This window comes from Gekko japonicus, unplaced genomic scaffold, assembly GCF_001447785.1.
Source record: "Gekko japonicus isolate JY-2015 unplaced genomic scaffold, Gekko_japonicus_V1.1 scaffold100, whole genome shotgun sequence".
Lineage (NCBI taxonomy): Eukaryota > Metazoa > Chordata > Lepidosauria > Squamata > Gekkonidae > Gekko > Gekko japonicus.
In genome coordinates, this window is record NW_015167060.1 from 336,687 (window position 1) to 364,149 (window position 27,463).

Sequence of the window (27,463 nt, forward strand, 5' to 3'; positions counted from 1 at the left end):
CCTGTGGTAGAGAAAAGAGGTAGTGAGTGCAGCACTGTGAGCGTGGCAGGCGGCTGCACTCCTTCTCTCTCTCTCTCTCTGCCGGGGATGCTCTGAGGGCTCAGCTGCAGCCTCAGGGAGGGGCTCCTCCTGGGCTGATGGTCCTGGGTTTAAGGGACTACCTGTGACAGCAGCACGAGGCATGCTGGGAAAACCCAAACACCTGAGTGTCCAAAATGGCCGAATGGTGAGTATGCTGCTACTGGGGGTGGGGTGGGGATGAAAGGGCCAGAGGCCACAGGAGACTCTGAGGCAGTTAGAAAACAAGCTTCTGTGTGTTTCCTGTAACTCTAGTAAAGGATGCTCCAAGGAAGGAGCTTTCTATGATCTTAGCATTTGAAGGTGAAGCCATTGCTTCTCCAAGAAAGCTAAATTCACTACCTTTCTCCTCTGGGCCAGCTGCAACTTTTAGAGTGTCTTTTGCTTGGGAGGGTCACTCAGATCCCTGGAGTTATAGGGGAAGCACTAACTGTAATACCTCTACTGTGGAAACTGGAATACTTATGACAGAAAGGTCACATTCTTTTCAGCCTGTTTTTAAAATCTGTTTTCCCCACCCTATTTGTTGTCACATATAGAAGTATAAGCCCATTGTAAATGGTCTGTGTAACAAAGCAAGAGGTCTGTGTATTAGTGTCCTAGAGGTACTTGCTCCCCTTGCTCAGGAATTGAGTCACATTGGATGTGAGCAGTCCTGTGACCTGCAGAATCACAGTGCTTTTTAGAAATTCCAGCTTGCACTGAAGTGCACCGCTGTGAGCACAGAGAGACAGTGTTGGCATGTGAAGTCTCTGATATCATGTTGCACAATTAAGCATGACTGGAAGCCACAGAAGGCAAGAAAAGGCTGTAATCATATTAGAAGGGTTGACAGAACTATGTGTGGGAGTCTCACGTGGTGAGCAAAACAAAAGCAAGGAACTGCAGGTTAGAGGTGGGGGAAGCAGTAGAAATTTGTTTGAGGAATCGTGCTGTGAAATAGCAGGGCTCTGCAGGTATCAGTGGGGGGGGAAATACTGACAGAGAAGCTCAGAAGCCCAATTAGTTGCTTGGAAAGTGAGCATGGCCTTTCGTTGTGCCAAATGGGAAGGAAGACAACCCCCAATATGTGGTATCCAGTTGCAGAATCTTTCAGAGATATCTCTGATATGGTCGATGAATATATTTCTTTTGATACATGGGACCATGGAACCCCGTCCTGTAGTTTCACATCACTAATCATAATAGAAATTTCAGATAGACACCCAGGGACAGTGTAAGTTGGAAGTTTCCCCTAACATGTAGCATTAAATCAGATTCATCCCTACGGGGGTAAAACCGGCTGTGAGTCTTTGGGGGAAAATGGCTGCTCATGAGCCAGTTTGCAGAGGACAAAGCTGTCACTCACATTCCGCCACACTGCTTCTATCGGTTCTTTTCAAGACTGCATGATCTAACATACCTTGATTGAAACTGTAGTATCAGGAGCCAGAACGTGTCATTTTGGAGGAATGGGCTAATGATACCACCAATATTGTCATATCACCAATATGTGATTTGTCTGAGTGGTAAGGTTATACCACATCAAACATCTGAATGATCTTTGTGATGGGGCTCCGGGGTCATTGGTACTATGATTTCGCATAGAGAAATCTTATGGCTATCACTGACCCTGGCTAATACCACAAAAGGTGGGCCTGGCTAAGCAAAGTCTGCAACTTCCTTTCTGTAAAAACAACAGCATCCAGGCAGTGACGATGTTCTTGTCAAAGGCATCAGAGCTCCCCCCATCACACCATCTTGTGTTACTTGCAGGTGGTTCTGATTACACAAAATTTCTGTAGTAGCGTAGAGGTGTGGGGTGAGGCTATCCTGAGGTTGCCGTGAAAAGAGATGGTTGGTTTATACCTATGGAGGAGGAAATATTCCGAGAAGGGTTTTATTACAGAAGCGGGAACCCCTTCCAGTCAGTGTGATATAGTGGTTAGAATCTTGGGGAGACCCAGGTTCGAATTCCCATGCCGCCATGAAGCTTGCTGTAGGGTTGCCAACCTCCAAGTGGGGCCTGGAGATCTGCCATTACAAGTGCTCTTCAGATGACAGAGATCAGTTCCCTGGAGAAAATGGCTGCTTTGGAGGATGGACTGTATGGCATTGTACTCTGGTGAGGTCCCTCCCCTCCTCAAACCCTGCCCTCCCCAGGCTTCACCCCCCCCCCAAATCTCCAGGTACTTCCCCATCCAGAGCTGGCAACCCTATCTCAGTGAGACCTTGGGACAGTCATACTCTCTCAGTCTACCCTGCTTCACAGAGTCCTGGGGAGGTCAAATGCCGGAGGGAAAATTATATACACCACTCTGGGAAGGAACGGAGGGAAAAAAGTGTAGTATCTGTCCTCCTCAGGACTGCTTTTGCTTGGGTTCTTCTCCACCTCAAAGAGCCTTTTGACCATGATCCTCCTTCTCTTACAGGGCCTGGCTGTGTCGGATGGGGGTAAGTTGGGCCTCTGTGTCGGGGAGTGATGTTGAAAACTTGGGGATCAAAGGCCTGAAGTGTCTTTGCTCATTATGCATGGGCTTGTGAGAAGTTTGGCAGACTCATTAAAGAATAGAAGAGAAATACCTGATCAGCATTCGTCAATAATTTGGCACTCTGAGCCACATAAAATTCTTTCTGCTAGGTGTAAAACAATTTTGGCCATAGTGTCCCAGGAGGCTGGATTCGACTGGGAACTCAGGTCCAGGCCTAAGACTTTTCAACATAAGCCTTGGGTGTTGCCAAATTGGACTGACCCTGCTGGGTCATTCCTAGCAGGTGTGGTTTTTGTTGGTGTAAGGAGCATAAGAAGCATGGGGTGTGCTATCTCGTAATCTGTCATTGTCCCAATGAAGCATCTGAAATCTCTCTCTGTGTCACAGAGTTAAACAGTTCTGGGAGTCGGGGCAGCAATAACAGTGTGGCCAGCCTACCAAGTAACCAGAGTGCCACCCATTCCTTGAGGCAATCGGTAGCCCACTGGGCTGAGTCCTTTGAGACACTGCTGCAGGACCGGCTTGGAGTTGCCTACTTCACAGTGAGTTCCATGCTTTGCTTCTAACTGTCTGGCTCTGCCTCTACATGCTCTGTGTTTTTTAATTCTGTTTCTTTCTTGATGTCCTCTTTTTCTGCTGTACCATGTGCACAGGGCCTGTTTAGTCCCTTATTACTGCTATCTGATTGGAATCAGGGCTATTTTTGGGCAGGAACGCACAGGAACGGCGTTCCGGCTGGCTCCCAAGTTGGCCACACCCAGCAGGAATTCATTAGCATAATAGGCCACACCCAACAGCAGAAACTCATTAGGATTAGCGTGTGTGGCCTAACATGCAAAGGAGTCCCTGCTACAAAAAAAGGCCCTGGGGTTTGACAACAAAGTAAACAGAATAAGAAGCAAAAGGTGGGTGTGGCTGGATGACCACACTTCTGGCAACAGGGGGCTGTGACCTAATATGCTAATGAGCTGTGGTGTCAGGGTGTGGCCTATTATGCTAATGAGTTCCTGCTGGACTTTTTCTACAAAAAAAGCCCTGATTGGAATCATCCCGCCTCCTCTCCATTTTCAAGCCCTTCTCAACTTTTTTACATGGCAACCTGTTTTCTGCTCTTTCTAGGCTCCTCCAAAAGCAGATTTCGGCTGAATATTATTTCAAGTCAGCGTTGGCTACATTGTCAGGGCTACACTGCACTGTTAGGAAAGCTATTAACTAAACCTGGCTTAATGCTGCATGGACTCTTTGATTCTGTGATTCTTGGCCATCACAGAAGGTTTCTGGATCAGAGGTCGACAATTATCATTCCAATCTCTCTCTTTCCAGGAATTCCTAAAGAAGGAATTTAGTGCAGAGAATGTATATTTCTGGCAAGCGTGTGAACGGTTCCAGCAGATCCCAGCTACTAGCACCCAACAGGTAAGAAGATTGCCTCAGATAAAGGAAGCAGGAGATATCCAAATTCTATACCGAGTGATCTCCAAAATCTGCACTCAGAATAAATTATTTCACTGGTGAAGTTTAAGTCAGTTTGCTTCTAATATGCACTGAATATAATGAAGGTTAGAAACTGGTTTATAAAATGAAGGCTGAGATTGCCAGGAAGAAAAAAGATTCAGTACTGCTTGTGGCTGAGCTCATTTGTGAAATGATCAGAATACCCGTTGTCCTTGTGAGGAGAAGAGATGCGGACACGCCAAGAAGAGTTAGGGTGACTGCTACCCTCCGGGCTGTATGGGTGGAACAGGACTCTGAGTACTCTGTACCAAAGGAAGCCAAATTCTTTTCCAAGAAAAGCTTACATTTATGATTTTTTTCATTTATTTTAAAAAAGCAGGGAGTTAACTTTGATTTAAGGCTTGTAACATAATTTGGGAGAAAATGAGGTAGAGGTTACAGGGTTTTCCCCCATTGTTATTGTTGCTTTGGCTAATCATAAAATACTCAAGAAGCTATGAAAGGCACTGAAGTTCCACACTTGATGTTAAGGAAATCCCGCTGATAAAAACATTTTTGTTGCGTAATGGCCATATTCTTTCAGACCTATCAGCATAGCCATAAGGTAAGGAAACTTAATTTAAAAATATGAGATTGTCAGAATGCTGAATTCTACACCCGAATTAATGCTAAGCACATTGAATATGCACCACCTTACGAGATACAAATGGCCAGAATTTCTTTGTCTTGCATCCTGTTCCAAGGGAGGCAATAGAGTAGGGTTGCCAACTCCAGCCCGAGAAATTCGTGGAGATTTGGGGGCAGAGCCTGGGGAGGGCAGAGTTTGGGGAGAGGAAGGAACTCAGTGGGCATGTGATGCTAGACAGTCTGCCCTCCAAAGCTACCATTTCCTCTGGGGAACTGATCTCTGTGGTCTGGCCACACTTGGAGGTTGGCAAACCAACCACAGAGGTGGCACTGATAGCAGCAGTGCTGGGTACTTTTTCTGCTTCTCTAAGGTGAGGCCAGGCTGGTAATAGTTGCAGTATCTGACTCTCATCTTACATCCCTTCTTCATAGCTGACCCAGGAGGCTAGGAGGATCTATGATGAATTCCTGTCAAGTCATTCAGTGAGCCCAGTAAACATTGACAGACAGGCCTGGATTGGTGAAGAGATGTTGGTTACACCCACCCCTGACATGTTTCATGTCCAACAGCTCCAGGTGAGAACTGTCTACTTCCCCTAGACCTTGGAGTATGTGCCTGTGAGGAAATGACGTAGTAGGAGCCAAGGACACCATCTGTTCCTCCGCTCTAATTTGGAGTATGTTGCTTTGATACTGTAGCTATCTCTGCTGTTCACTTTTTGATGAGGTTGCCTAAGGAGCTGATAACAAGGGAGGGCTGATTGCTAGAAGACCCATAACAGCACTAACTCAGCATTTCTTCCTTCAGATCTTCAACCTGATGAAATTTGATAGCTATGCACGATTTGTCAAGTCTCCTTTGTACCAGGCATGCGCAAGGGCCGAAAGCCAGGGACAGCCTTTGCCAGAGTTGAGGCCCCACTCTCGGAGTGGCAGCCCCCCATCTGATCATGGAAAGGTAGAGAGACTCAAAGTGGAAGTTGTGTGGCATTTAGGGATATCTATTTCACGCATCCTCCTAATCGTATCCAGCATGTTCTTAGCTGATGGTCTCTCTTACTTTTCCCTAGAAAGCAAAACTAAAGACTGGGAAATCACTGCCACTGGGTGTGGAGGGGGTTGGCAACTTGGGCAGTCGGAGTCCTAGGAGATCCTTCCGGAAACCAGACCATAGGGAACGGCCCTGGGGAGGTGAGTCAAAAGCTGAAGGAGGGGAGATAGAACCATTGTTTAGTTTATTTGGGGGTGCATGCCAATAAGAATTGCTTTATGGCCAAGGATCCTGTACCCTCTTAAGTACCTGATCTAGCCTGCTGACTGTCTGTCCTAACAGAGGAGAGAAATGGGAGTGAGGGGCCATCTCTTTGGCGTGAATCCCAAGGATCTCTGAATTCCTCTGCTAGTCTGGACCTGGGTTTCCTGTCATCTTGTGCAACCAGCAGCTCCCAGACAGAGGTGAGTGCTTCTGGGATGCAGGCCTTCCCTACACCTGCAACAGACGAGGTAAGAGAATGAGTGCAAATGGAGAAACATATTTTAAAATGCTCCCTACATCCATTTTTTTAAAAAGCCACCTGCAAATGTGAAAATAGCCCAACAGGGAATAAGATGGACTTTCTATGTGCTGTGCTTGCTTTTTATATACAGGGAGCTTTTACCTGGGGGAATGTTCAGAAATGGCATTCCACCACCTACATTCTGAAGTGCATTCTACTACCTCATTCCACTGCCTCTGCATTCAGGCCGTACTTTAGCCTGGAGACCTTGGGCTAAAAATGTGCTGGTGCATATCCTACTCATTTGGTCAGACTCTCTTCATGATGGTGTGGGTGCATGGCTCTCGCCTAATGTTATGTCGTGACTGTCACCATAGGCCCTGCCCAGCCCCCACAGTCTATAATGAGCTATGACTGTGCGGTGTGGAGGAGTTCTCCACAATGTGGAATTCTGTTACTGCTACTGAGGCAGCTTTGGTATTTCAGCGTCAAACTGCTGAAAAAGACTTTGGTTACAGCCATACACATTCCCAGCTGCTGGAAACACAGCCCATCCTCCTGAACACAGCCTCCAATAAAGCAAGAATTGAGAATGAAATTACATCAGGAAGGGTGTTGATGCAAAGAGACTCCTGGAGAGTTGAAGGGGCATATGTGTTTAATGTGTGTGTATGTATGTGTGTGCATGTAAGCATTTGCATACAATAGGGTTGCCATATCTGCATAATAAGGGTTATTAAAGACTGCCTCAAGGCCTTTTCTAGTGAAATCTGCTTCTTGGGAACAGAGACCTGCTCTTTTGTAGCCATGTTTTTCCCCTGAAGGCAATGTGTGTGCATGTGCTGGTGGTGTGCACAAAGCGCTTGCTTTTGGAATGGCTAATTGGATCCTTCTTTTGATTTGAGAATAAATGCCAGAAAATGACGTGTGTGTGTTAATTTGTGGCATGTATGTAAAAGAACTGAGCACTGCATTGACATCACTGAATGCAGATCCAGGGAAGAATCTATTAATAGGGCTGCCCACAGAGAGTGGGAGCTCATGGAGATACCAACAAGGAACGTTAATTCTGGCTGATTATGTAACATACAGGACTTGGAACTGATCTACACGTTACACACCTTGAGTTGGTAGTTTGAAGTGGTAAAATTCTAGACGATACTACTTCAGACTGAAGGTGAAGGGTGAGTCAGGTGCTATATGTGGATGATCTCCTCCAACAATCCCCCTATCTAGAAGATACTACAATTAAATGGATAGGAAATGGGTTCAGGACAGACAGAAGAAGGTACTTCTTCATCCCATAGAATTCAGCACCACAAGATGTGGTGATGGCTGTTGGTTTAGATAGCTTTAGAGGGCAATTAGACAAATTCTTGGAGGATAGGTCAATTAAAAATTATCAGTAGGGTTGCCAACCTCCAGGTAGAGTCTGGCGATCTTCTGGGATTACAAGCGATCTCCAGGCAACAGAGATCAGTTCCCCTGGAGAAAATGGCTGATTTGGAAGGTGGACTCTATGGCATTATACCCCATTGAAGTCCCTCCCAGCCCCCAACCCCACCCTCCTCAGGCTCCACTTCCCAAATCTCCAGGTATTTCTGAACCTGGTAACCCTAGTTATTAATAAGGACCAAGAAGAAAAAAAAAGGGGGGGGGGAAACTGAACCTAAACCTAGAATTCAGAACCTAAAAAGGTTAGTCAGGAATAGAAAAGGGCCAACTCTAAAAATCTAATTATAAAATATACAAAAATATATGTGTGTGTTTATTCAACATAAATTAAAATAACAAACAAGGGCCCATTCATACCTCATATAAAACTATAAAAACATACAAGGGCTAATAAGATAGACCTCATAAGATAGACCCTCTGAGGAAGGCCTGTAAAGGCCGAAACGCATTAGGTCTATCTTATGAGGTCTATCTTATTAGCCCTTGTATGTTTTTATAGTTTTATATGAGGTATGAATGGGCCCTTGTTTGTTATTTTAATTTATGTTGAATAAACACACATATATATTTTTGTATATTTTATAATTAGATTTTTTAGAGTTGGCCCTTTTCTATTCCTGACTAACCTTTTTAGGTTCTGAATTCTAGGTTTAACCCTAGTTATTAGTCATCATAGCTAGGTGGAAGCTCCATGTTTGGAGACAGGATAACTCTGAGCACAGGCAGTAGGGGCAGGATGCTAGACTACACAGACCTTTGGTCTGATCCAGGAGAGCTCTTCTTATATTCTCAGAAGAGAGCTATGCTAATCTGCCTTTTTGAAAGCTGCAGCAGACCAAGGGTTGCCAGGCTCAGGGTGGCACCTGGAGATCCCCTGGCATTACAGCTGATCCCCAGACTACAGAGCTCAGTTCCCCTGGAGGAAATGGCAGCTTTGGATGGTAAACTCTATAGCATTATACCCCACTAAGGTCCTGCTGCCTCCCCAGATCCCACCCTCCTCAGGCTCCACCCCCAAATCTCCAGGAATTTCCCAACCCAGAGCAGGCAGCCCTAGCAGACACAACAACATATATTATGTATTATTAGATTATTGTGTATTAGAGGTCCACAGTTCTAGGAAATCATACAGTGGGGACTCTGAGGTTTTAATCTGGGGATCTAAACAGCTCAGTGTGTTTACAAATGATGGTAGTGTGTAATTCTCTTCTCTCCAGACCCACAGGAAGAGCCTGACTGGTCCAGAATCTGACAATCAGAACCAGCCTGTCAAATACTGTTGTATTTATCTGCCTGATGGGACTGCTTCTCTGGTTCCTGTGCGTCCTGGCCTCTCCATCCAGGAGATGTTGTCTGGAATTTGCGAACGGCGTGGCTTCCACTTGACTGATATCAAGATCTATCTTGTAGGAAATGAGAAGGTAGGCCAAGCCTACGGAAAGGCCAAACCTACAACAAATTCAGACTGAGACATCTGTCATTTCTTTTGTCTGGCAAGACTGGCACAGAATCTGTTGTTGTAGCTCAGTGGCTTCACACATGAACTGTACATTGGGAAGTACCATGCTAGAATTTCACGACAGCCACAGTCCATGCTGCTGCAGTAACCCTTTCAATCATCGCCCAGGCAGGGAGGAGGGTAACAGTCTGGTTGGAAAGACATCTGCTCACTTAGATGGAGAGCATCTGGTCTACAGATGGTTGCTGGTTTTTCCAGAATTACAGAGATCAGTTCCCCTGAAGGAAATGGCAGCCTCAGGGTGCAAACTTTATGGAATCACATCCCTGTCCTCCGTAAACTCCACACCCTCCCCAGGTTCTGCCTCCAAATATCCAGAAATTTCCCAAGCTGGAGCTGGCAGCCCTAATTACCATCAAATCAAATAAGGTTCAAAAAGAATCTTCCCTTGGTTGAGGGTTTGACCAGGACACTGAGTAGTTTCACTTTCTCGTAAATGCAAATACTTTAGTTGAGCCTCTTTGCAAACTGCTAGAGATAAAACAAACCGGGAATTCAGTGGCATCTTTGAGTGTAACAGAATTTATTTCATCTGTCAGAGCCCACTTCATCAGATGTGTGAAGTGTACATCCATTAGGTGAATACAGTTATATTTAGGGTTGCCAAGTGTATCTTCACCGGGAGCGGGGGACTCCTGTATGGCATCTGGAGCGCACGCGCGCCACAAGCACGTCACCCGGAAGTGATGTGATGACGCCAGGCACGCTGGGGGCGGGCCCACGACCATCCGAGGGAAAACCATAGTTTCCCCTCAGATGACTGTGGCCCTGCCCCCAGCGTGGTCGCGTCACTTCCAGGTGATGCGCACATCGGGTGGGGCTCCCCCCGGGGCCCGATCCCTGCCCCCACTTGGCAGCCCTAGTTATATTCACTGTAGCAATATGGGGGGGAAATGGTTATGTTTTAGTTCCTCAGAGAAACCAAGAATTAGGCTAGTGTAATGCAACCACTTTCTGTTTCTCCTCAGTTGAATGAGAGAAAGCCAAGACTGAGAGAGTTCCGTAAAATAGTTATTAACATAAAGTTTAAAGTTTTTTCAAAGGCTGAGGTGTGTGTTAATATAAAGACAGAATTAACACACTTTGGCACATTCACAACAGAAAGACAATCTCCAAAGTTTCAGAACAAAGTTTGAGTCCACAGTGGCATCTTTAAGACCAACAGAGTTTTATTCAAGGTATGAGCTTTCGTGTACACGCACACTTCCTCAGATACAGATACAAACCAACACAACTACCCACCTGGATCTATCCAAAGTTTCAGTAACTCCTATTTATTTGCTGCTACTGAGTAGCATGGCTACCCACTGGGAATTATCATCATGCTAGAGAGAAATATTTACTAATCGGATATCCCTAGTATGCCCCATTCCGATGGTTATGTCAAGTCTTTCCAGGGCATATTTGGCAAAGACAAAAAGTGTTCTGGTTGCCAGCCTCCAAGTGGGGCCTGGGGATCTTCTGTTTTTACAACTGATCTCCAGCTGACAGAGATACGTTCCCCTGAAGAAAATGGCTGCTTTGAAGGGTGGACTCTATAGCATTGTACTATGCTGAGGCCCCTCCCCTCCCCAAACCCCACCCTTTCCTAGCTCCATCCCCAAAATCTCCAGGTATGTTCCAACCCAGATCCTAAAAATCATGTTAGTGTGTGTTAATTTATAATAACATCTAGAATCTACCTACCACTTTATGAAAACTCAGTCTATTTCACATATGTTATTGTTACAGAAACCCTTACAATAATCCTGTAAGGAATATCAATATTGTTAGTCCCCATGCATGGAAGAAGAGCTGAGAAGATAGTAAGAACTGTAAATATAGGCAAGACCAAATGCTGCTTAAAATGCTTTTTTCAGTCCCCCTCCCACAGTGAAAATTTGTGAGGAAAACAGAAAGGCGGTTTTAAATTTACTTTTATCCAGTTTCTGAATTGGTTGATGGTAGGGTTACCAACTCCAGGCTGGAAACTTCCTGGAGATCTGGGGGTTGGAGCCTGGGGACAGCAAAATTGGGGGGGGGGCTCACTTCAAAGCTGCTATTTTCTCCAGGGGAACTTACCTCTGTAGCCTAGAGTTCAGTTGTAATTCCGGAAGATCTCTAGGCCTCATGTGGAATTTGGCAGCCCTAGTTGATGGCTAAGCAGGAAGGTGGATTTACAATAATCTTTCAACCTCCCTATAATGCACTTGGGATTTCTACCTTAAACTATAGATTTCCTAGTTTACAGGTCTCTTCTTTCATGTAATTCCCTCCCCCCCAGGGGGCTGAACATGGACTTTGAATTTTATCTCACTACAGGTGTTAAATATTTTAGCAAAACCTGTGATTTCCCCACCCATTACAGGTATTAACTAGTTTAGCATATCTGGCGATTGGTCTCTGCATTTTTCTTGATGTAAATCTGAATTTTATATAATTACATCTCACTCTGCACTGCATGCATTTCATGACCCTTTGGCCACATTGAACTTTTTAAAAAATACCTTCTACATAAAATGTCTGTATAGTGAGGATCCATTCATGATATCTGAAGAATTGGCTTTAGTCCACAAAAGTATATGCTGGAATGAAATCTTTATGGCATCTCAAGATTCGTATTCATTCCCTCAGTAAATTGCAGTAACTCTCTGTGGTGACAGGCAGTTACCATTGCTGCCCAAATGCACAAATTAATAAATCAAAATGTTCTTCCAAAATAGCCAAGAGAAATATTTCCAGGTAAAATAAAAACAAAACGTGATTTCTGGGAGATCACTGGGCAATGTTGTGCTTCATAAGGAATGCTTGGAAGGCACTGATTTCATATACCCACATGACAACACTTTGAAACTCATGTTGGAGGCTGATGTCATACCCAGTCAGAGGAATATAACAAACACAATGTAATGCAGTACTATAGGAAATATGTAAAATAGGAAATATATAAAATAATATAGGAAAAAGCTAACATCATCAGGAATCCTGTCTTTCATAATAAAATGCTTTTAATACCATGCTGTGAAAGCTACATTTGATTTCTATTCATTTATATCTGTCATCTTATTCTACAAATGTACAAGAATGATACATATCACAAACCAAAATGTATACCAATACATACAATAGGACATAAGAAGTCCCCCCCCACACACACATATTAATATGTCTGCCTGGCTTGGGCTTTCCCCTCCCTCAGAAGCCGCTGGCACTGAACCAGGATTGCTTAGTTCTGATGGACCAGGAGGTGAAGCTGGAGACCAGAGTCAGCTTTGAGTAAGTATAATTTCTGCTGTATGCCTCTCCTACTCTGTGTTGGCTTGCGTATCTTGCACCTATCAGGCACAAATTTTGCTTCACTCTTCTCCACACAGGGCCAGGGTTCCCTCCCCTAGGAGTGCAGCCCACCCACACTTCCCCTCCCCAAAACACCCTTCTTTGTTGCTCCTCTGGGGTTTTTGTTTTGGTGGCTGGACAGTACTTGAGTAATTACTCCTGAGAGTTGCAGGCTGTCAGTGTCTGAACAGAGAGCTCTGTGAGATCACAGCCTGTGCTGGCCTGGAGAAATTGTTTTTCAGTACTACAAAGAAATACATATTTTAAAGAAATGAATGGACAGTTTAAAGCCAGTATGAATCAGGAGTGGTTTTGCAGTCTTGGAACAGACTCAGCCAGTTTGGTGTAGTGGTTAAGAGCGGTAGATTCTAATCTGGAGAACCAAGTTGATTCCCCACTCCTCCACATGCGGCCACCTGGGAGACCTTGGATCAGTCACAGTTCTCTCAGAGCTCTCTCAGCCCCACCTACCTCTGTTGTATCTGTTGTGGGGAGAGGAAGGGAAGGAGATTGTAAACCGCTCTGAGACTCCCAAGTGAAGGGCAGGGCATAAATCCAACCCTCCTCCACCTCTTCCTCCTCTCAAACCAAAATAAAAATCCCTTATTATTTGCCGCATGTGGATAAATATTAGGATGTTAGTTCAGCAGGTCTAGGTGGGTTCTCTTCTGCCCAGATCACTTTGCATAGCCTGGTTCCCATAAAGGTCCAGGATAGCATCTTGGCCCCATCTTATGCTGCTTTCCTTTGTTCTCAATTTCTGTGCTCCCGCCCATGGGAGGCAGTTAGGTGTGTTGACGTAAGCCCTCAGAAAGTTAAGATGCACCCTATCATCCTTCATCTGGGGCTTCTTCCACATAGGGGCGATTCCCTGTTGTGAGTTCAATGATACTGCAAATACGAAGGGGTTTACAGTAGCAACCGAGAGTCTGCACTGGGAGACCCAGTGTGGTGGTGGGTTAGCGTGTCAGATCAGAGTCAGGGAGACCCAGGGTCATATACATCTTCTGCAACTGTGAGAGGCATGGAAACATGCTGAGTAGCCTTGGCCCAGTCACTCTTTCTGTTCCTGTTGGTCCCCACTGGAGAGAAGGGCAGGGTATAAATGAAGTAAATAAGCAAATAAATCCTGCCTGAATTCCCTTGCATCCAGTATTCCCCCCCCCCCATGGATGAAGGGCTTTTCCCAGTTTAAACATGGGCAGTAGGTATATTGCTTTAACGTTATAGCAATATACCTGATAGCGATTTTTTTTAATTACAAAAAAGCCCACTGGCAGAGGCCCAATGAAATGGGAATGGGAAATGGCACTGGATGTCGGCAGGGAGGTTAGGAAACCCGCACTGCACGAAACCCTGCTTTGACCAGGGTTACCAACCTTAAGCTGGAGTCTAGAGTTCTCCCGGAATTACAACTGGTCTCCAGACTACAGGGATCAGTTCCTCTGGAGGAAATGACAGCTTCAGAGGGTGGGCTGTGTGGCAGCACACCCCCCTGCTGAGCTCCCTTCCCTCCCCAAGATCCACTCTCCCCCAAGTACTGCCCCCCCCATCTCCAGGAATTTTCCCAAGCTGGATTCGGCGACCCTAGCTCTGACTCCAGTGTTCCCAGAAACATTGGCTCAAAGTAGGTTCTAGAACAACCAGAGCAAGTGAGGGGAAACCACAAAAGGTGACAGAAGAGTAAGAGAAGCAGGACGACGTTGTGTGGATGCTTCAAGAAACCCTGCTGCAGTATGGGAACCAGGGCAGAGCAAAGGGTCCGTGTGGAAGCAGCCTGGGGTAGATTAAGGAGGATGCACAATGCGTGAGAAGCAAAAGTGCTGTATGCTGTGTGCTGTGTCCATGGGGGATGTTCAGACAGTGTCCTCTTCCTGCAGACTGGAAATCACACACATCAATAAAACTGTGCGCATTATGGCAAAGTCTACTAAGCAACTGCGAGAGGCAATGAAGCCCATCGTGGAGAAGTACGGCCTGGATGTTACACGGGTGCTACTAAGGCGGGTGAGAGTGGTCTTGAAGGAAGTGGGATGAGTAGAATGAAGTCTGGGTAGCTGAACGCTTGTCTGAGTAGTCAGACCGGAACTTCTGGTTACATTTGCTCTCGTCACCACCTCTTGCTCAGCATTAGAGGCAACGTTCATCAGAAGGGGGGGGGGTTAAGGGGCTGGCCAAGAAAGACTGTTCCCAGACTGGAGTCCATGGTAGTGTACTGTTGCTGCTAAATATAGATCATTTTCAGGTCCAGTAGGTTCCCCAGCAAGCAAAAGAATCACCAACAACTTGGAGCACATACATTATTTTTGGTGACCTACAATATATAGATAGTTCTATTCAGCCTCTTGTTGAGAAACAATGTGTGCCTTTGCAAAATGTATGCAAAGTGTCCACACTGGCATGAAACGCTTGTGTCCTGGCCTTTCTCTGTCTCTAACCCGATACTTTTCTTGCAGCCTGGTGAGCTCCATGCTCTAGACATGGAGGAGAAGGTCAGCACGGTGGCTTCTCAGAAGCTTGTGCTGGAGTCAGATACAGGTATGTGAAGGTCAAAGGCACACATTTAAGATCCTGTCCCCTTGGCCCTGTATAGTCTCTATGCATAGCGAGTGGACTGCTCAGCATCACTCAGTCTGAGACAAGGCCCTTGTCCCAAGGTGGGGAATGATTACTGTGTGGATCCCAAAGAGTGTCAGGACCAGTGTTCCATGACTGCCTTGCTTATTGTGGCTCTTTTCTTGGCACCAGCATTGGTGAATGGGCTATCTTCCTCATTCAGAGACTCTTCCTCTGGTGAAGGTGGGTGAACATCACAGAAAGTGTCTTTTCTGAGGTACCACTCTAGTTAAGGAATACCCTCCGCCTCTTATATTATATTTTAACCTGCTCAAAACTGTTTTATTTCCCTGAGTTTTTAATAGAGAAGCAGCTTCTTTTCAGTGTGCTTGCCATATATTTTATCCATGATTCTTTTTTATTTTTGTTGTTGGTTTATTGTATTTTATCATGCTCTGCATACTGCCTTGGGGGGGAAAAACCAAATTATTTTGAAAGGTGGAATATCAGTGATTTGAGTAAACTAATGAATAAATAGTTTGCCTTCAGTAGTGGGCCAGTGGCTTAAATGTAAAGTCACATCATAAATAAATGTCGCCCCCCCCTGCCCCTGTCTGTTCAATGTTGGGAGAGGAACAGTGTCTAAAACTTAAGCTTCCTGTCATGGTGAACAAGTCAGATGAAGATCAGGCAGCTGTCACATAAGCCGGCAGGGGCCAGAGGCTCACATGCAGAGCAGTCATGAGCTTAGGTGCTGAGAGTAAACAAGACATCAATGGATAAAGATCCTGCTAGATAGAATGCAATACTATACCCTGTTCTCTGCCTGTCTTGATCAAAGGCCCTCAGCCGCTTTTTCCTATAGGTGCTGGCCTTCACCTTCTTCTCCTGCCTCCTCCCTCCTGCTGCAGCCCATTGAGCTTCCCAATATGCTGCTCCTGGGGGACAGGAAGTGCTCGGGAGCAGCATGAAAGGCAAATGGGGACTCTGCAGCCGGAAGGGGGAACTGGTGGTTTTGATTGATTTGATTTATAGCCCGCCCTCCCCTGCAAGCAGGCTCAGGGCAGGTAACAAGCCAATGTTCCCTCTAAGCTGTGAAGCCTTCTGAGCAAAAATTCTACTTTGTGAGCTACTGCCATTAAAGTTGTGAGCGAGCGACTTGGCTCCTGCATAAATTAGTTTGCTCTGGAGCCATCCTTCCTGAGCAAAGACAAAAAGGTGTGAGCCGGAGGTTAAAAATCTGTGAGCTAGCTCACACTAACTCAGCTTAGAGGGAACACTGGTAACAACCTTCATCTCTGAAGTTTCAGTTTCTGTCATGCTGGCTCCTCTAGAAAGCTCTGAGCTTCCTGGACACCTCCGCCGGCTTTTTACTTGGCTTGGCTACCTCAGTTCTTAGCCTTCCAGCCCTGTTCCTACTGTTGCCAGAGATCCCATTCATTGGTCCCCTAACCCAGTAGGATTTGATATTCATGTGTTTTCTTGCAGAGGTGAAACCTGCTGGTGTCAGTCATGCTGTAACAAGCCCATCTCGTGGGCAGAGTGAGGTGAGCTTGACCACAGATGTGATATAACTGTTGCTAGAATGGTTTTAATTCATACTGCAGCTGAGGGATCGTTAGAGTGAATGTTTTTTTAATAGTTTAAAAAAAGACACCCAACTCTGCCTATGCACTGAAAACTAGACTCAAGAGAAAACAGTTCTGGCTTGTCTTCTCCCTGATTATTCTGCATGTGCAGAGAATTTGTTTTCCAGCCTTGAAATCTCTATACCTGCAATATGATGTTGCAAAATTTAGGAAAACTTTTGCCACCTCATTTATGGGTTGTTTTATTGTCATGGTCATGGAGAAGGCTTCAGAGATCCTGTCACAGGGTTGTTCATCTACCGACTGTATCCCTAACCCTAACCCTCTCCCGTTGTGGTTCCAGGATGATAGTTCTGTAGAGACAGAATCTGAGGCAGAGTCACTCTCAGAGATGCACTGTTCCTTCACCAGACTCACTAGGAGTAACCAGAATCGATGCACATACGACCTGGAAGGTAGGTAATCACTGCCATTACTCAACATTTCTTTCCCTGGCAAAAGAGGTCAATGAATGCTGATTATTGGCCAGGAAGTAATCAGCTGGGAGGATGGGGAAGTGGGTTTGTGGAAGTGGAGAGAATTAGCGTGTGCAGAACCACCTGCATAAGTTATTATTTATTATCCCCTATCAATGTAGGCAAATATGATATTATGATATTTAGTACAACTGGGCATGATCCAGACAAGGTATGCATTTCTGAGTTCCTCAGTTTCAAAGGAAGAAAGCAGAACCTGTGCATTTTGACCTTCTAGCACTGGAGTGCACATCTGCTTGGTCATTTTGTTTTTTTAATGCACAAATAACTGTTTGGCTATCTCCACAGAGTAGGCCTATCCTTGCCCCTCCTCATAAGAAATGGATACAACTCTTAGCGCCATTCATTCAGGACTTGTGGGACTATCCTGCGAAGGCAAAAATTAGATTGATGCAGTTTGATTTGCTGCCAAGATGAGCCATCCGTTTTAGCAGACTCTAGGTGCATAATGTATACCAAAGAATCTATGTGTGCCAGTATAAATTCCCGCTGAGTTCAGTCAAACTAATTTTAGCCACTGAATGCAGGAGTTTGAACTAATGTGAATAGATCTCAGACCTTCACAAATAAGTACGTGAAGCTAGGCTATAGTAAAAGCAAGAAAATGTCTAGTCAGTAACCTATGTAAGGTATGTTTATTTTACTACTGCCATTTGACTTTATTTAGTGATAACTGAACATAAAAGTGGCACGGTCCCTATCCAGAGTAGAATTAACAGGATAAGAAAAGGGTGCCTAGGGCTGGGCTGGGCATGTCAGGAGGCCATGGAGGCAAGAAAAGAAGGTGGCAGCTTTTCTGAGAAGAGGGCATCTCCAGCAGTGTCGGGGGCCTTCCTCATTCACATGATCCAGCTTGGAAATGTGCACAGAATTCAGGATCGTGAGAATCTTAGCTTCCCTTTGAAAAGTCTTCAGCCCTTCAAGTACAGAGAGGCTTGAAAATACATGGGCAAGGCCTGATGTAATCTCAGAAGTGGGAAGGGAGGCTGAGCAAGGTTTCCAGTTCTCACAGGGCTGAAATTCAGTGCCCCGCATAACTACTTGTCCCTCCTCATCATGAGCAAACTCTATAGTAGATATTAGCAGACTGTGGGAAATCTGCTTAATTGATTTAGGCCACAGAATGTAGCTATGCTTTTTCATTACTTTAGCACTGATAACAGCCAACCCTGGTGATATTAAACACCGATGTAGCACAAGTCAAGGGTTCTGTGTTTCACATTAACTCAGCAGTCCTTACAACACCCCTGTGAAGCATGGCACTATGTTCATCCTCGTATTACAGATGGGGAGTAGTAGCTGAGGCTGACAAACCAATGGCTTGCTATAGCAAGCAAGTTCCAGTGCAACCCTAAGGACATTTTCCATTGCATCGACCTGAACAGAATGTTAAGTAGACCTGCTTAGGATTGCTCTCTTTCATGGTTCAGATGAGGTTTGATCTGGGGAGCCATAATACTCACACTGATAGGAAACTGATATAAATCTGTTGTGTAAGTGTGTCACAAGGGTAGGGCAGTAGTAAGATCAGAATGTCAATGTTGATCTGGAGAGCGACAGTCCCAAGCTCGACCTACCATGAATGATTTCTTGTCCTCAGGGTTAGTGGAGCTTCTGAACCGGGTACAGAGCTGCAGAGTCAATGACCAGCGTGGGATCCTGTCCAAAGAGGATCTCGTACTACCTGACTTCCTTCAGTTGCCTGAACAAGATGGTGTCTCTTATGAGATCCCATCCTCTTCCAAACCTGACCTAGAGAAGAAGTGCACACCAGAGGCCCCTGTCATTATCTCCCATTGTCAGTCCCAGGAGCAGTCTGAGACTCAAGCTTCCACTTCAAAGCAGAACACAGGATGTCTGTCGTCACCTGGTGCTGCTGGGAAAACATCAGCCATGTGATATCCTCCATGATGAGTCCCATCCCCCCACCCCCGACCAGCCAAGACGTTTAGTCGGTCTTATGTTCCTAGCCATACAGCCACATCCTTCCTGTCTAATATCTGGTGCAGTGTCATGCCCTGCCACCTTGGTATTGGGCTATGATTGTTTCCAAGGGCCCACACCTGGCATTAGAGATCCCTAGCCTGTCTTCCGAGAGTGGAAGTGTGTACTGTTAATGTTCTGGCTGAGTCTCACCCCTTGGAACTGCCCATGCTGGCAGGGCAGGGAAACACCAGTGTTGCTCACTTCCTGTACCAGACTGTTGTAAGGTGTTGCTCTGTGTTGTAAAACAACTGCTGCCCGTGGCCGCTCAAGCAGCAACTGCACCCCTGTGGCTCGTGGTGATGGTGCCTGTATATAGTTTGTATTTTTTGGTCTCTTTGTAAAGCATTTTGGATTGTAAGATATACTGCAAATGAAGTCCTGAGTCTCTGTGACTTTTTTCACATACATTTCCAGGCGGCTACAGAGGTCAGTGGTGAACATGCAAGCCCTCCAGGCAGACATGTTTCTCTCTGTGCACGATGTGAACTGCAGGATCTATGGGACCAAAACAGTTTGGGTTCTACACCCCCCATCCCAAGCAATATCCCTGGGATCCTTCCACATCTGTCATATATGTTGGGGCAACATCTTGGGTGACTAGCAAAAGACAACTGCAAGGAGGGGAAGGGGAACCATACCTTTTCTCCTTTAATTTCCAGGATCCCAGTGCATTTGCAGCTCCTTAATAGGTGCTTCCATCAAGTTTGATGAGACCCATGAGTGTGGGTATGCAGGCACGTAGGTGCCCCAGCTGTATGCAAAGATCACCCTTGCTGGGTGGATGTCTCTGGAAATCTCTAATATACAGCTCTGCGCTGTACGCCTTCTCTTCCGCCACCAAAGAGAATTATTATATTTATTTAAATATTTTTACCCCACGTGTCCTCTTTGCTCAAGAAGTCAGCCTATAGGCACACAATTTCTGTAACAAAAAGGGACTATTTTGAATACCTGAGATGTAGCCCAGAGGCTCTATGATTGTAGGTTGCTGCAGCCACGGGGGTGGGACACACAGTTAAGTCCTTAAAACCTCCCCGTGGCGATGGTAACCCCCATACACCTTTAGGCCTGGTCTGCTCTACTTGTCTGAATGCGTTGGTCCAGACCAGCGGTAGCGATAGCGTCAGAGACGACAGCCACCCCCTTGCCCCATTCATTCAGAGGCACTGAGCTCTCTGCAGATCCGCTGCCTCGCATGCAAAATACGGCAGAGGCAGCAGCTGCTTCCCTATTGGCTGCCCCCGACCGCATGTGCCGGCCCCCCACTATCTGAATGAGAGTGGGGAGGGGAGAAGCCAGTGTAGGCTGCAAGTCTGGACGGTAGGAGCCGCCGGTAGCCCCAGCGACAGACAGTCAGGTAAGCGCGGGAGAAGCTGGCTCTTGTCGGGGAAAGCCTGCCGCTGGGCTATGGCTGATGGAAAAGGGGAGGGTCACTCGAGGGTCTCTCTCTTGTTAGCCCTTCTGGGGAGAGCCTTGCATTGGTAGAGGGCGCTGTGCTTGTAGGGAGCAAAAGCAGAGGGCGCTCCTACCATCTTCACGGGCAGGGCTGTCCCCGTTTCCTCTGTATAGCGCTAGGGGATGCTGTGGCACAGAGATCCTTAAGAAGGTGTGTGTGTATGTGGGGTGTGTGTGTGTCTCAAGTCTCCCCTTGGGAGTCTGGAGTTAGACTTTTATTTCAGTGCCTTACCTTTGAGCTCCCTTTTCTAGTGTATAGTTGTTTTGAATTCTACTCACTGTTGTAGCATGATGTTTCGAAGCACTGCTCCTGCCTAGGGGGGGGGGGGTCATAAACCTGGGGCCCTACTGATTGAATTGGATAGACTTTGATGGGTACTAGGGATGACCTTAATTAATGTCTTGATAGGTTCTCTCTTCAGATTGATGTTCTACTTTATACGCTATCCTGACTACTTGGGCTTACATTCTCAGGAGTTGTGATATGGATCTTGTGTTCTGACTCTGAGAAATCTGCACTCAAAGGAGGACTCCTATAGGTACATCCCAGAGCCATAAGAAATAAAATAAAAGGGACGGGAGAGTGGGATAGCCTCTGCATTTGCCCAGTTTGTGCCAAGCAGGAAATTTAGCAAACCTGTCAGGTAGAGTTTCCAGGTCCCCTCTGGCCACCAGTGGGAGATGGGGGGGGGTAGGGGCTGGGAAACTCCTGGAGATTTGGGAGTGGAGCCTGGGGAGGAGTATAGGGACATCGGTGGGGTACAGTGCCCTAGATGCCACCCTCCAAAACATCCATGTTCTCCAGGGGAATTGTTCTCTGTAGTCTGGAGTTGAGCTGTAATTCTGGGGGATCCCCAGGGCCCACCTGGAGGCTGGCACCCCTAGCCAAGGGGCCATCTGGGTAGGAGAGAGTGCATGCACACAGATATATGTCGCACATCAGCATCATGAAGCCAGTCCCCCACCCCACCCCCGTCCACAAACGGACCCGATGCTTTCTGTCTACTGCACTTGGTTTTTAAAGCAGATTCCCACTTTCCTAGGTGTGAGGTATACTTCAGCAAGGGAGTGTCCCTGTCTTGGACTGGATGAGCAAAAGGATCATAAAATGTGAATTTAGCTCCTTCCTCACCTTTGTACACTGCAGAGATGGAAAGGGGGTAAAGGGCTGCTTGTCCATCTACAGAAATGCACTGTCTCTGCTGGTGAGCATTTAGTTAATGCTCAGTTTGGCATCTCAGTGACTTTTCCACTGAGGAAAATGGCTGAGCTGAAAACAGTATTTCCCACAAGGTCAGCTCAGCTTATGGCCATGAGGAAGGTGGGCAAAAGGTAGAATAGAGGGGGATGGCATGCTGCTTTCTTCTTAGTTACAACAAGTAGGGTTCGGTAGCGCCAAAAAGCTTACAATAGGAAGTGGGGATAGAGAGCAACCTTTTTGCAACACTTTCTATGTTTTCTGTGTAGTAGTGAAGAATCACATGGCTTCCTCCCCTTCCTCCTGCAGCTCTAGTACCTGTTTTAGGTTTGGCAATCTGGCATACTTCCCCCCCCCCCTTTTTTGCTGTGCAACCTTTTAGTCCAGCCAAAGCTAAGCACTTTTATTTCCCATAGTTTTCACTGGGAGAGATTTATAGCGCCATCCTAAGCAGAGTTACACCCTTCTAAGTCCACTGGAGTAAATGTGTTTAGAAGGGTGTAACTGCTCTGGATGGCATTGTAAACCATGTTTTTAATTCCACCACTGAAGCCAGTGTGATTTACTTTGGCTGAGTTGTATGCCACACTTGTTTTAAGCTCACCTTTCACCTTTCACGCCGGGCAAGAGGTAGGTTCAAATGTACAGCTAGTGCACTAGGATGATGAGTTTGCCTTGGCTCTGTACCCAGGGTTTTGTATCCAATTATGGTAAATCCAAATGGAATGTATTAGATGGGAGGGTTCTAGCAGCAAGGCTGGGGTAGATCTTGAAAAGCCACTGACAGTCCAAAAAGACAATACCTGGTTAAGATGGACCTGTGTTCTGACTGTGTCTCAATGAGAGGAAGTATGCTACAGTGTCTGGAATGTTTAAGAAGGAATGGAGAGGCCCACGTTTAAATCCCAGCTAATCATGGGGCTCACTGGGTGAGCCTGGGCCAGTTACATTCTCTGCCTAGCCTACCTCGTAAGGTTCTTAAACAAAGTTTGAGTCCAGTAGCACCTTTAAGACCAACAGAGTTTAATTCTGGGCTCCTCCCCGCCTCTCCCCACCCCTGCCTGCTTGGGGCCAGGGAGGGCCTACGCGGGGCTTCCTTGCACTCCCGCTGGCCTTGCAGGTCCACCGCCGGGCCCCTGATGTCAGGGGGTGTGGCATATGCTAATGAGTTATGCTAATGAGTTCCCCTAGCTCTTTTTCTACGAAATGACCCCTGATTCTGGGTATAAACTTTCATGGGCATGCCCATGAAAGCTTATACCCAGAATTAAACTCCATTGGTCTTAAAAGTGCCACTGGACTCAAACTTTATTCTGTTGCTTCAGACCAACGTGGCTACCCACCTGAATCACAAGGTTCTTGTGAGGGTGAAGGGGAACCCCGTAGGCCATCCTGAGCTCTTTGGAGTAGGAGTGGGATGAAAACATGACAGGTAGATACCTTCAGATGACATAAAAATAGTGAGGACAATTGAATGGGGCAAGGTAAAATGAACAGTCGCACCTCAGTATAGAAAATTTTATTTCTCAGCATGCCCTGATTCTTTGTTTAAAGTACTTATATTCAGGAATATCTACTCATGGAGGGCCACAGTTCCTGGCATACTAAAAGCACCTGCCAACACAACTATGCCAAATAAATGAAGCCCTAATATCTCTCTTGACGGGGACGGCAAATGATGAGATGGTTAGACAGTGTCATAGATGCAACGAACATGAAACTGAGCAAACCTCAGAGGACGGCGGAAGACAGGAAGGCCTGGCGTGATCTGGTCCATGGGGTCGCGAAGAGTCGAACTCGACTGTGCGACTGAACAACAACAACAACAATATCTCTCTTTGGGGTTTATGTTCTTCCAGTATCTCCCTTCTGATATTGTCTATATAATATTTTTGTCTCTTCTTGGAAATGTTCATTGCCAAGTCAATTATAGCTCAGCCCCCATCAACTGTGGCTTTTGATGATCTGATTGGCTTGGGTTTGCAGGGGCGTTTATAGTCTGAAAGCTAGATTAACTCAGCTATAAAGGAAGCTGGGATAATTTCCTTGGTGGTATAGATTTTGATGGAAACACACAACTGCACTAATGTATAGTAAAAGGTGTCACAGCAAACACTGCTCCTGTGCGCTTCTGTAGGAGACACCTCTCCACCCAGGAGCAAGTGGAAAATATGTCTTCATACAAGCAAAGCCCTTTTGTTTTTAGTGCAGAAAAGGGGGCTGTCGTCACATACAATCTTCTGCTTAAAGTAGCATTTCTGCTTGCATTCTGTAGCACTCAAAATGTAATATATTGTTTCTGGGAAAACAGGAAATTTAATCCATATTCCTTTGACGTTAGTGCTACTGCTAGTAATTAGGTTACTTTCTGATGTCTGTCATGCCAGCCCTACTCCTGGCAGAGACAGAGAGAAGAGAGCAGGGTGAGAAAGATGATGATGTGCATTTTTCTCGCAGAATCTTCCTTCTGGCAAGAGAAAGACCTCAGTACTACTCACCAGGGAGAAATCATGGACCTGAACTCAAAGGTAATACAGGGAGGAACTCATGCTGGGGAAGACCAAAGTCATCTTTCAGAGAAATCCCTCCCAAAGGGTCTGTTCAGTCCCTCATTAGAGATGGTATTAAAGATGCCAAGCACCTCTGAGGAAGAAGCCAAACTTTAATCTAGAAATAGCAGTGGCATATAGGTAAAGAATCCCAGTTTTCTCTGTTCATGGGGGTGAAAGAAGTTTAGGGCTGTTTCGTGAGTAGAAGGGTCTTCCCCAGTATAATCCAGTATATACCTGTAGTATGTACAGAACAATGTGGTGGTTGTGGGCTGTAGTTTGTTTAATGAGTGACCATAGCCCAGTAGTATGCAATGAATTCCAGTTTTATTCTTTGGTGCTTCGGTTAAGAAAAGGATCTCTGGTGGCAGGTTCTGCGAAAGACCTCTGCCTGAGGTCTTGGAGAGCTGCTGCCTTTTGACATAAACAATACGGAGTTCAGTGCACCAAAAGACTAGCTTCATATGTTCTGTATGTACAGTAATTTACCCTATGTTTGAGCATTTCCAGTCCCTGAAGGCTGGAGCTGTATGTTGAGTGTCAGGGGAAAGATCCTGAATTACTAAATCTTGCTTAGTCAGTATTGAGTGGCTGTAGAGACCAATGAGGAATTTAGCTACACTTACTGAAAATCCTGTGAAGACATCGACATTTCTGCATCACTCTTTCTAGCTGTTAGGTAGTACTATTCTTCCCGTGCAATGGCAGCCTGTCCCATGGTTTCAGAACTAGATCCCTGAGGTGTACCACACCATGCTCTGTCCCATCATAGGCAATTTTGGGACTCCTGGTTTGCACACAGCAACCACCGATAAAACAATATGCAGCATGCTCTGTGACATCCAAGTGATTGTGTGACTCGCCTTTCAGATTACATGGTTTTGTCTGCTTCCCTCAGTCACCTCATACAGAAGGCCAGTGCAAGAAAATATTTTGCTGTAGGCAGACTGTATATAATGGAATGAGGAATATGTAGAGCATGCCATTCCAGACAGTGCAAACAGATCAATTCAGTTGGTCCCATTCACTCATATGGCTTATAGTGAAAACTTATGTTGTATTTGAATAGTTGCTCCACATGGGATAGCCAGTTGCATGGGTCCTTCTCACTATCCAGCTGGTCACAGTCTGATGCAGCAAGCCCGGCCCAAGTCAGATGCACAGCTCAGTGGTGTGGAATGTCACCATAAGGTGTTAGCAGGACCTTTGAATGGTACTCCCATGAACCTCTCCTGAAGTGGCAGTACCAAAGGAGGAGGAGAACTTTAACAGCATTTCCTCCAAATCTGATGTGTCCTTTCTGTGCCACAGGAACAGCCCACCTCCCCACAAAAGCAGGGCGTAAAAGCTCGGTCCAAATCCACAGAGGAGATCCAGCCTGCCAAGAAGGTAACTGTGCCAGCCCAACTCCACTTGAGTGAAGAGTCCAGAATGCATGGTGAGACTCATGTGTGGTCTGTTGGTTGGCTGCCTGGAAGCAGACAAGTTCCAGTAAGGGAATCCAGTAGGCCAATAGTTAAGCTGAATATGATGAAGGAAGGACTATGCCAAGGATTCAGGGAGCAAGTGATTAAATCTGATAACAAACCCAGCACTTGGTTTAATAAAGGATGTCCTTCAGTCCTTTAGACTTGCTGTCTTCATAGTGCTATAGCTCAGATATGAGCTCTGTTCCTTGGAGATTCAGTCCTGATCTTGAATCCCTTCACTCCTGAGCCTATAGGCAGTCATATCTTGCCTTGCAAGCAGGTGAGCCACCTTTGGAACACCCAATAATTTTGACTGTGATTGGCCCAGAAACCCACCAGGTTCCACCCATTTGATGAAGCAACACCCACTAATTTTGACTGTGTTGCTTCGTCAAATGGGTGGAACCTGGTGGGTTTCTGGGCCAATCATAGTATTCCTCTGGGACCTCATTCTACAAGAATTTGACCTCTGATAAGGCAGTCTCCTCAGTGGGAGCTTTCCACCCTGGAGTCCAGTAGGCTTTCTGGAAGGAAGTTCTCTCTCACAGTCTGAAGAATATATTGGGGTCTTAGTTGGGGTGGCTTATTACAATAGTCCTACTGTGTATAGTCATGCTATATGGTGGAGTGTGGGGTAGAGGCCCTGCATCCTGGGCTTAAGTTTCCAGAGAAAACTGTGCAGAGGCTCATGCTAGGGCAGATGCTTATTCTCTTACAAATTTGTTGGGACAGAGTCGCCTCTGCTTTATTACCATGTCTGGATGGTAGTGCAGACTACATTCTAGGTTGAAACAATTGGGCAATTTGGCTGAACTTGACCCTCATTACAGGCCTTCCACACTACCCAGAAGTCCTTACCAAACCAGATGGATGCAGATGAGTCCAAGGTATGTTTAGTGCCTATCTAAAGATGATAGTTTCCAAAGTGGAACAGATCCATAAATGCAGGATAATTTATTTATCACAACAAGGTATCTTTTGCTGCATTGTAGAATGTGACTGTCCAGAAAAATAAAGGCACGTTTTAGCTGTGCTCCAAGAAGGATTTTTCCAAAGACAATAATCTTATGAAGATTAGAGATGTTTCTTAAGAGGGCAGGAGGGTTGAACAAGTGTCAAATGGGGGAATGCAAGGAGACTCATAGTGGTGGGAGAAATGGCATGACAGGTTTTCCTTGTCTGTGGTGGCAAGCAGGGATTCCACAAACTGGGGTTCCAGAAGTTCCCATAAGAAGAAAAAGCATATTTACTAGTCTGAGCTTTATTGGGTTATGGAGATTCCAGGTTGTCTCTACCTTCCTCTGAATGTGTCCTTTGCTCTACAGGGTTCCTGTCCTGTACCAGCACCCAATACTGCTCAACAGCAGCAGACCTGAGGAGCAGGTCATGGTTGTGTGGAGTGGAGTTGTGACCGTTCCTTGTGCTGCTCCTTGGCCTGGCTGTCTTACGTGGGCTTCATGCCCTTGTGGATGTCACCGTGGTACTGTCTGTCCAGCTGTTACTGTCTGACTGTCTGTCCCCTCTGTGATATGAGATCTAGGTAAATAAAGTTAGTTGGAATCTGTTTTATTCTCATGGGTCACATTTATGCAGTTGCCATATGAAGAGGATGGGAAAGAGGGAGCATGAGACTGGAGGCCAAGCTTGCTAAAAGACCTTGTATTGTTGTCTCCTGGTGACTCTTGCCTCCCATCTATTATGTACAGATG

At 46.0% G+C, this 27,463-nt stretch overlaps 1 protein-coding gene and 1 long non-coding RNA gene across 2 annotated transcripts; both read left to right on the forward strand.

Annotated features, from left to right (window-relative positions):
- The first annotated feature begins 181 nt into the window (after positions 1-181).
- On the forward strand, positions 182-19,363 carry RGS14 (regulator of G-protein signaling 14). Its single transcript, XM_015412533.1, has 15 exons — positions 182-226; positions 2,490-2,511; positions 2,937-3,091; positions 3,873-3,965; positions 5,064-5,207; positions 5,440-5,589; positions 5,702-5,822; positions 5,965-6,086; positions 8,800-9,003; positions 12,280-12,356; positions 14,297-14,423; positions 14,873-14,954; positions 16,461-16,519; positions 16,905-17,016; positions 18,698-19,363. Exons 1-15 carry the CDS (start codon positions 182-184, stop codon positions 18,994-18,996), a joined length of 1,812 nt encoding a protein of 603 aa, XP_015268019.1. The 3' UTR covers positions 18,997-19,363.
- A 1,001-nt stretch (positions 19,364-20,364) lies between these two features.
- LOC107111560 lies at positions 20,365-27,186 on the forward strand. Its single transcript, XR_001482566.1, has 5 exons — positions 20,365-20,440; positions 24,194-24,264; positions 25,597-25,674; positions 26,585-26,641; positions 27,080-27,186. It is a non-coding gene; the product is annotated as an uncharacterized LOC107111560 (long non-coding RNA).
- The last annotated feature ends 277 nt before the right edge of the window (positions 27,187-27,463 follow it).

Bases quoted from the DNA above. Each gene is read 5' to 3' on its own strand.
- RGS14 (XM_015412533.1), top strand. From the start codon at position 182: ATGCTGGGAAAACCCAAACACCTGAGTGTCCAAAATGGCCGAATG. The intron at 3,092-3,872 runs GTGAGTTCCATG...CTCTCTTTCCAG, and splicing joins TTGGAGTTGCCTACTTCACA to GAATTCCTAAAGAAGGAATT. The intron at 3,966-5,063 runs GTAAGAAGATTG...CCTTCTTCATAG, and splicing joins CAGCTACTAGCACCCAACAG to CTGACCCAGGAGGCTAGGAG.